The sequence below is a fragment of the Podarcis vaucheri genome, assembly GCF_965113315.1.
Source record: "Podarcis vaucheri genome assembly, chromosome: 10".
Taxonomy (NCBI): domain Eukaryota; kingdom Metazoa; phylum Chordata; class Lepidosauria; order Squamata; family Lacertidae; genus Podarcis; species Podarcis vaucheri.
This window is the reverse complement of record NC_138748.1, coordinates 29450889-29460828: the sequence shown is the minus strand read 5'-3', so window position 1 is coordinate 29460828 and position 9940 is coordinate 29450889. Positions and strand designations below refer to the sequence as shown.

The window sequence follows — 9940 nt, the reverse complement described above, 5'->3', positions numbered from 1 at the left end:
ACTCATCTTTGTCTAGGACCACATCTGCCGCTTACATTTCAAGCAGCATTATACCACTTAAATGGTCACAGAATAGAAAAAGTGGATAGAGAAAAGTCCCCCCCCCTCATAAAACTATAACTTGTGGACATGCAGTGAAGCAGAACGTTGGTAGATTCGGCAGAGACGAAAGAAAGTACTGTACTTTGTCACATGTGGCATAGCTGAACAATAGAATTTGCTCCCACAAAAGGCAGCGATTGCCACCATCTTGGATGGCTTTGAAAGAGGGTTAGGCAAATTCATGGAGGGTAAGTCTATCAAGAGCTGTACCAGGAACATTTGAGCTTTTAACAAAGCGAATAATTTAAATAAAACCTGCTCCATGCACCATGATCTCTATGGCCCTCAGGGCACAGTCAAGAACCTTGAAGTTGAAATGGATTGAGACTGCAGAATATTGACATCCAGAGCAACAGGCCACCTTTGTACTCTTGTGGATCATGACCATGCCATGGTGGTGTGCAACATTTTCCCATATTGATATACAGACAAGTAAGAGCACATGCCCTGGCTGTTATTATTTGACTCTTGTCACCACAATTGCCATATATATATAATTTCTGTTTTACAATTTAAAGTACTCATTTTTACACCCTTAAGATATCAATGACTTCCCTCCTTCTCTTTCTATGGTTCATTTTACATATCAAAAATCCCTGCATATTTTACAAAAACTATACCATTCAGTATTCCATTATTACATCCAACAAAACTTATTTACACTGCTGAATATATCTTAATGCTGCCAGCATTTTCAGTTATTTCCCATATATTCAATAAACAATTTCCAATATTCTCTAAACGTATGCTCCTCTTCTTCTCTTATTCTATATGTTAAGTCTGCAAGCTGTGCATATTCTGTCAACTTAAGTTGCCATTTGGTTGGGACCTCACTTGTTTTCCATTTTTGGGCTAACAAAACATGGGCCACAGTAGTGGCATACATAAATAACCTTTTTTTTGACACCTGGAATTTCAGTCTGAATTATCCCCAACAGAAAGGACTTTGGTTTTTTGGGGAAAGTACTTTTAAAACATTTTTTTAAAATTCATTATGGATCATTTCCCAATACTCTTTTACCCCTTTACAAGTCCACCACATATGAAAGAAGGTTTCCTCAACCTCTTTGCATCTCCAGGACTAATCTGATTCAGTCTTATACATCTTAGCAAGATTACTGACAGTTAAATGTCACCACAATTTTTCAAAGGTTTTGTTTAGGAAGTCAGTACAGCATCCCAACATGGGTCTACAGGTTACAAATGCATGCTACACAGCTCGGCATCACTTAAGATGTTGTTCCAATGATTTACATGTCCCTTACACTCTCCTTAGGAAGAGTGGGGCAAGCTATTCACGCAGTTGACATCCTAAGGCTTGAACCTGGACAAGCAAATGGGTGCTCCCCCATAGAGATTGGGCACGTAAGGTTCGTTCATGTAGCACTGCCACATCCATGCCCTTGGAAACAGAGATGGAGTTGACGGAGCTGGTTCACCGTTGAACTTATCCCCAGGTGCCTCCTCAAAAGAGAAAGACTCTTCACTGACGGAGGAAGGTGCATGAGACTCCTTAATGGGCCATGACGGTTACACAGAGGTGGTATATTCTCCACACAATCTGCTCAGGCCTTCGCTTGGATCCAGATCTCCATCTCCCAAGCTGCTAAGGTTCCCTTTAGGTTAGTCTCCTCCTGGCATCCTGCATTCTCATCCTACAGCCTGCTGGGTCTTCTGCCAGGTCAGTCCCCTCCAATTCTCTGATCTTAAGTCCCCCCCACCCCATGCCCTACACCAATCACAACATTTAGTTGTTGCAGTGCTACATTTCACATTTTAAAAGTTTCATTGATGCATTAAACTCAATGAATAGATTTGTGCTGGGCCCGGGGGTAACCCGTGAAACGCGGTCCAGGACCGGTCCAGAATCTGAAGGTTCCGCTAAGAGTCAGTCCAACAGGGCCAAGGCAGGACATGAGGCAGGAAACCAGGCAAGGACAGGTACAGGATCTCAGGCAGGATCCAGCATACAGCAGTGTTGCTCCCGCAACCTGGGGCGGGATCCGACAGCCTTTTATCTTTGTCGGGGTAGCAGCCGGTCCTGATCCCCCCAGTGACTCACCTCCCTGTTTTGCCTGAAGGCGAGCACTCCTCCTGCGAGTACTCAGGTCTCTCCTTCTCTCATACCTTAGTTTCTGCAGCTTGGGAAATGTTGGTGGGTTACTAGACCCAGGGACTGCCTCAGCCTCCCCTGACCAAACCAGTAGTGGAGAACCGTAAGTTGATGACCCAGCTGAAGGCAACGAGGTAATCCCTGCATCTGGAGCCAGGGCAGGCTCAGGCCCCTGACTTGGCCCAACTGGTGCTTGTTGCAGGGGAACCTGTGCAGACTGGGACTCTTCAGGATCAAGGCCCAGACTTGGTTCAGATGATGCCTGAGGCAAAGGATCCGGTGCAGACTGAGACTCCTCTGATTCCGAGTCCGAGTCCCAGGCCATCACAGGATTCTTAATGGTAAATAGCTGGTGTGGGGATAGCTGTATAGATTGGGACCCTGGTGGAGGAGGAGGAAGGACTTTATTCTTGCCATGGTCATGATGACCCATATCAACACACAGACACACACCACCAATGTCTACTTTTTACACGCCAGTCACACACACATATGCTGTCACATTTAGTTTGACCCTAAGTTGCAGCTGTGCCAGGAACAAACCCATCTTTCTGCCCCCAGCCTCATCAACAGGGGCACCTCATAAAAATTACACAGTAAAAAACCAGTGAGGTTGTGTCTTGTGGCTTTTTTTTTTGGGTGTCGTGGTTAGTAAATTCTCAGAAGCGATGGTGGAAAGTAAGAGACACGATGATGTCATTTTAACTCATCGCTACCTATCTCTCGAACAAGGTGGCAATGGGTATATATAGGGGAACCCTCAACTCCTTCACAGCACAGCAAAAACATCACAAGTAAGTAATAATTCCAAGTGCTTATATAATTATATTGTTGCATGTTGAAATGTAAGTTAGATGCATAATTTATAAAGCAAAATTATTATTTTTCACTATAACGTTACTAGATCTTTGTCTATCTTCATTGGGAAATTCTCCTTCTGTGCGTCTCTAGAAGGTTCAAAGACTGCAGCTGCGACTCGGCTGAACTTGCCACCTTTCTTGGAGAGCCATGAATCCACCTGAGAATGGGACCAGATGCTTTCTTGTCTGGGTGTTCTGCTGCGCTTGCCTCCCTCTCATCTTCTTGGCAAGCCCCGTGCCCTTGAAGGACGCAGTTATTCATACTAACCACTCCTGCCAACTCACGAGAAACAACTTCCAGAAAACCTACTTCAGGAATCGTACATATACTTTAGCCAGCCAGGTAAAGCCAATGGGTCTGCGTGCTGCAGTTTTATCTGCACAACTCTCATATGCTTTGCACTGTTTTGTGATTTCCCCACTTTTGCTCCTTGACATCCTTCCATCCTGAAAGGAGGCTAACCTGCCTTCAGGTATGTGCATACTTTAAGTATGTACGCCGCTTTGGGAAACCACAACCCACAGAATTATATTCAGCTGCCTATGAAGTGTAACCTTCTAGAGCTCGTTTTATAAACAATTAGCCACACAACCCACTCATGGCTATCTTCTACCTATGGGACTGGCAAGTGTGGGGCTTTTAACGTTTTGTTGATGCTCTCTGCTTTTCGCTTCCGATCTGTTAGGTAGCTCATTGGGCCTGCTTACCTTTTGCAGCTTTCACACTCACCAGGTCAACACTAACAGTATAACACCTAGGCATCCTTTTCTATAGTTCCATGTCATGGGCAGCAATCTCCTCCAACTCAGTTGTGGAACTGGAGAGCTATATAGACTCAGGGAGCTTGTGTGCCACAGTGCAGAGCTTTTAAAAAAGTAGAGCCTCATCTTTCTGCCACACTCTCATTCTCTCTCTCTCTCTTTTTTAAATAGGGAAGACACTTTGATAAGGACACAGATAACAGATTTGTTGGGCAGCATCTGTACACCAACATCAAGGTGAGATTCCCATGTGCATTAAACAATGTTTTTATTCTCTCTTTGTACCTTCCTATTCTCTTGTTGTTTGAGGTATATAATTTCATTATCTTGTCTTTGCAGGCGAATGATCGCTGCTACCTAATGAAGAGATTAACTGATATTGTGGTGACAGACGTCCTCATGACCCTCTCTGGGGACAAATATCCGAGCGCCCAGGAAGTTGCAAGTTTCTTGGCTGATTTGAATAGGAAACTGAATGGCTGTGTAAGTGTCATGCATAGCTGTAGTCTGTCTCTGTTTCCCACCCCTGGTCCTCCGCTTCCTTGGTATTTCACCTGCTTGGATGCTTTTCCTCTAGGGAGGTGGGGGAGCAGGGTATTCAGCTTGCGTCTGTGGCTGGTAGTTGGCAATATATTTCTAGACAAGGCAAGGTAGCAAATCACCAGCGCCGAAGGTAAAGGAGGAAACCTCAAATCAAAACATCCAATCTTTCTGCTGTCAAGTGCAAGACAAGCGAAAGGTGTGAAATGAAAAACCACATTGTGACTTAGCTGCATCCCTTCCTTTTCAGAAACCACTGGGAAATAAAGAACACATTGAAAGGAACCTGCAGCAAATGAAAGACAAATTACAACAGGTATGTTGCTTTGTAAAATTTGTTCTATTTTATTTATGTACCACTTGAATGAAAAACAACAACAACAACAACCCTCAAAGCAGTTCATGAAAAAGATTTTTTTTTAAAAAAATATTAATCTCCCTTTCCCCCCCTTAGTTGAGTGCTAGTTCAAATGTTTAGAAATGACATGTTTTATACAGTCTTCACAGACTGCAGTCCCTCAGAATACGCTCAGGGGAATAAGGTTTAAATATGATCCATGTTAAATGAAAGCTGCATTGTAAGGAGAGCTGTAGCATATAGTGGAGGGATGGTCTATCTGTGGACCCTCAGATGTTGTTGGATGGCAAATCTCATCAGCTCTAGCCAGCAAGGCCAATGGTTAGAAACCCCTCCAGGTCAGCCAGCCTTGCATTGTAGATGCATTTGCTTAGCTCACATTCATATCTGTCCCCTTTGAACTTCTATCCAGTACAAAATGTTTTGCTGCCTGAAGGTGGAATAAAAAAAAAAGGGCAAGCCTTTTGCATTTCATTCAGGGGTGGAATTGCAGTTGTTGTTGTTGTCTGTTTAATCCAGTATTGAATCCCTTGAGGTTTGATAAGGAGAAATCTGTCAGTTTTGGTTTCTCACAGATTCTATTTAAAAAACAAACAAACTTAAGTTCAGGTTCCACATGAGTGACATTTCCACTTTTAAAAAGTGCTCCTGAAAATTAACCAACAGTTTAGTGTCAATTTCATAAAAAATGCATATAATTGGATGCAATTCTGTCTCATATATGCATTTTTGTAAAGCATATTCCCCTTATATTCATATTTCCCCTAATATAATGTATGCTATTTTCACCAATATATGGATTTATACCCATGCTTTATCTTGGTAAAGGATGGCTGTGTTTTGGTTCACATATTGTTTGCAAATACAGTGCAAATTAAGTAGATTTGCTTTTAGGCAGATTTGCCTTTAAATGTGTGCTAAATTGAGGTATTGTCTACTATCCCCTTTACCCAATCCCTTTAAATAAATAATTATGCAAAATATAAATGAAGTAATTCATTCTTATCAGAATCTAACAGAACTCAATGGAAGATCCAAAATGACTCAAATTGGATCAATAGTACTATAGAGAGAAAATGTTCAGGCTGTTCAATGAGCATTCTTGCAGTAGGCTCCTGGGTCTTGTCTCATTCCGCTAAGGTGAATTGTCATATTAATTCCCATTTGGCCACTGTGACTCACAGAAGGCAGCTCTAGGAAAGACATACCTGAGCAGAAGCTAATCTCATGCCTGAATCCTGAACAAAAGAGAAAAACACTGTGGCACGTTAAAAACGAACCTAGGAAGGGAACCCTCCATTGTGAATCTTTCCTGTTTAACTCTGATGCAAGAACTCTGTTGCCTATTGCACAGAACCTGTTCTACTCTGTTTCTCACACTGCTGTATCCTTCTGCAGATCTTGGTTAATTGAGTGAGGCTTATGTAGAAAAACCTCTCGAGGAGTTGTGCTCTAATTCTTAGAGTACCCCCATTTCCCCCTGTGTCCCCCCCTAAATTGACACAACATCTTTTATAATCTATATTGTCCATTCTGATGAAGAAATTGTTTTTGCTTTGATTTTACAGTTGGGAGAAAATGGGAAAAACAAAGCAGTTGGTGAGCTGGATTTGCTGTTTGACTACCTGGAGGATGCCTGCACTGCAGCACTCAAAGCCCCCAACAAGAGCCACAAAGGCAAGAAGAAGAACAACTGAGTGGGCAATCAGGATCATTGCAGCTTCCTTCGGTGGTGGCCTCTGTGGAACAAGGACAAATGCAATGGTTCGCTTTTAAAGGCAGCAGACACAAATGTTTTTACCCATACAGAACTCAACGGATGTATGCTTTCATGAGACCCATTTTAAAGTATCGATCCAGCAGTTCTCAAACTGCTTTATCTGGATTAGTGGCAAACTTTGACAGAACATCTCTACAGAGTGAATCGAGGGCCGGCAAGTTAGCCTAATGCAAAACAAATTTACTTGAAAGGAAGGGCCACCTCAGACATGTGATTGGAAACTCCTCTGGACCTGTCCATAAAATACAACTCACGCCAGTCAGAGTTTAGAAGTATTGTGAAATGGAGGGATTTAGTCTTGATTAAAGAGGGTATTGAGGGAGGGTTGGGAGATTAAGAAGGCCTTTAAAAATGAGGCAGTTACTCAACTTGTGACTCTGCTGGGCTCAGATGGAACATTTATTTTGTTACTTGGTGCCTCTGTAACAAAGACCCCAGTTTTGGTGCTAGCAGAAGAACTTCTTGAACCACCACCATCATGGGAATTAGGGTGTTAATGTTTAGATCAGCCTTCCCACAACCCAGAACCCTTCAGATGCTTTGGTCTACAACTCGTATCATAGCAGACATTGACCATGCTGGCTGGATCTGGTGGGAGTTGTATTTCAAAACATCCAGCAGGTACCAGGTTAGGGAAGTCTGATACAGACAAGCCACATGGAAGCATCTCTTCAACCTGGACCTCTTTATGAGCCTGGTGGCCCTGTATCCATTGATATGCTTGCTTTGGGATCTTTTCTTGAAAAAGCCCAAGGGGTTCAATGGAATTCATTTTCAAGTCAAATGAAATCTAGGGAAAACATGCCAAGCTCTCTGACTGAAAGTTAAGTTCCTTTTTAACACATAAAATTGGATCTTCTGATAGCAAACTTGCTTAATTACATCTAGTTAATAGGTATCTGAGGAATCTTTCCCTTTTCTGTTTACTTCTCTCCAGAGGACAAAGTGTATTGCCTTATTTAAAAACCATTTTAGCAGATAGTACTATTTAATAATAATTTATTTAAAATTGTATCGCATAATTTATATGAGTGGAGATTTATTTATATGATTTAATATTCTGTACCAATCTAGGAAATGTTTATGAGTTAAGCTTAATGGCAGCTCTTATGTCATAATGATGCCCTGTCAAAGTTGATCATGTCCATTTTATTTATTATGAAAATATGTATTGACTTAAAAAAAGGAGTTCCACACATCTGGTTATTCATTAAAAAGAAGTAAAAACCAAGCTCAGTGACATATTTGTTTTGCTTCAGAAAATGACATGGACAAGAAATCAATAGATTTCCCCCCCAGCCTGATGTGTAAAATGAGCATGGGACAATATGTTGTGCTAGTGGTATGTTAGCTGAAGGTTGCTGAAGAACTCTAGAACAATGTTCCATGACCCAATTACTCCCGAATCACAACTTTCCTGTGTCTTTTCATTAGAGGTTTGAGAAAGAACCTAGCTCAGTGGTCCCAGGTTCCAATCCCTCACATCTCCTAGGAGGGCTGGGAATGTCTCCTGTCTGAAACCCTGAAGATCCACGGCCAACCACATAAGACAATACTGAACTTGATGGACCTGTGGCCTGACTTGGTGTGCGATATAGATCCACATTTTTCTAGGGTACTTCTACACTAGGTATTTACACTGGATTGTTAGTCTTTATCCACTCACTTTTAGAACGCAATGCCAGAGTTGGTGATGTGTTGCAGGAAAGTCTGGAAAGCAGATGTGAAGAACCGTTGGTTCTCCAGATCTTGATGAACCACATTGGCCATGCTTGATGATGGATGCTGTAGTTCACAAAAGGTTCCACACTCCTGCTGGAGAGGCGTGGGCTTTGCCAGTAAGAGAGAACAATCCTTACTCTTTGCCTGAAGTCAGGTGCTGGGTCAGTAGCTTAGGGGAACTGTGGGAGTGCAGAACTCTTGGATTACTTTCAGGGAAGTGGTGGAGGTACAGAGGAGGAGGGAACTTTTCACATGGGGAACGACTTAGCATTACACCATCCCAGCACTCCCAGCTTCCAGCCCTCTTTGCATGTGTTCTGTGCCCTGTTTCCTCAGATATGGTACTAGCTGTTCTTCTATTAGAGCTCCCATAATAGCTGACATCAAAAGAAACTTAAAAATAAATTCAAAAGTACAGTTCCGGTGCTGGATTAAAAAACCCCCAGAGACAACCTTACCCTCAGTTAACTGTGGCTCTGCTAAATATTTCTCCATGGCTAACAGAATCACTTGTCTTTCCCCATTGCCACTGATGAAAGCAGTTCAGCGTCAACAGCACACTTCTCAATTGCAGTAGGGCTAAGGAGCTGGTATCCCAGCACTGTTACAGCACTTAGCATGAGTCTGGGAAAAGTTTTGCACTATTGCTATGCTCATTCTGAAACACATGCAGCTGAAGGAATTTGGGATCGTGTGTGGTGGGGCATGAATGGCTGCAAAGTGGAAGTTACTGTGGTCATGAGAATAGATGTGTTTGAAAATGCCTGAAGTCATTCATTCATCAGCTGTGATAACAGAGCTATATTTAAGGGATAGGTGTGTGTCATAGGCAGCATCCACCCCGATCTTCCTTCTTATACTGTCACTGCCATTCCATTGCTCACGCCAATATCCTATCTAAAAGTCTGTGAACATGTAGCAGTGACTAAATCCCACCTGTCAGAGTTGGGGAATCTTTGACCCTCCAGATGCCAATGAACTACAGCTCTTATCTGCTGTTGTTGTTCAGCAACAGATGGATGGTCACAGGTTCTCCCTAAACAGCCTCAGCCCCATCATTCAGGTCCAGCTCTGAGGGCCTTCTGGTGGTTCCCTCCCTGCAAGAAGTGAGGTTACAGGGAACCAGGCAGAGGGTCTTTTTGGTAGTGGCGCCCGCCCTGTGGAACGCCCTCCCATCAATTGTCAAGGAAATAAGCAACTATCTGACTTTTAAAAGACATCTGAAGGCAGCCCTGTCTAGGGAAGTTTTTAATGTTTAATGTTTAAATGTTTCATTGTGTTTTTAATATTGTGTTTTTAATATTCTGTTGGGAGCCGCCCAGAGTGCCTGTGGAAACCCAGCAAGATGGGCGGGGTATAAATAAATTATTATTATTATTATTATTATTATTATTATTATTATTATTATTATTATTATTTCCACACTTGCCTTGTTCTGAGAAGACTTAGCTGAGGCTCCATTGTCAAGTTTGGGAAAGAAATGTAATGCCAATAATACTTTTGGGTTCTGATTTATGATGCATTTACACATGCCTTGCCCATTAAAGAGGGATGGATGGATCTATCAGTTTTGGTTTCTCATTCTTTCCAATCTTAAGTTCAGTTCACCACACTTCCGCATCAGTTTGCATTTTTTTTTTTTAAAAAAGAAACGTCCTCATGAAAATTCACCAACATTTTAGTTTGAATTTATCCTAAAACAA

At 42.2% G+C, this 9940-nt stretch overlaps 1 protein-coding gene across 1 annotated transcript; it reads left to right on the top strand.

The window, feature by feature from the left end:
* Positions 1-3192: 3192 nt before the first annotated feature.
* On the top strand, positions 3193-7451 carry IL22 (interleukin 22). Its single transcript, XM_082241439.1, has 5 exons — positions 3193-3418; positions 4009-4074; positions 4177-4320; positions 4628-4693; positions 6304-7451. Exons 1-5 carry the CDS (start codon positions 3224-3226, stop codon positions 6430-6432), a joined length of 600 nt encoding a protein of 199 aa, XP_082097565.1. The 5' UTR covers positions 3193-3223; the 3' UTR covers positions 6433-7451.
* Positions 7452-9940: the final 2489 nt, after the last annotated feature.

Excerpts from the sequence above, each read along its gene's own strand:
- IL22 (XM_082241439.1), top strand. The coding sequence starts at position 3,224 with ATGAATCCACCTGAGAATGGGACCAGATGCTTTCTTGTCTGGGTGTTC. Across the intron at positions 4,075-4,176 it reads ATCTGTACACCAACATCAAG|GCGAATGATCGCTGCTACCT; the intron begins GTGAGATTCCCA and ends TTGTCTTTGCAG. Across the intron at positions 4,694-6,303 it reads TGAAAGACAAATTACAACAG|TTGGGAGAAAATGGGAAAAA; the intron begins GTATGTTGCTTT and ends TTGATTTTACAG.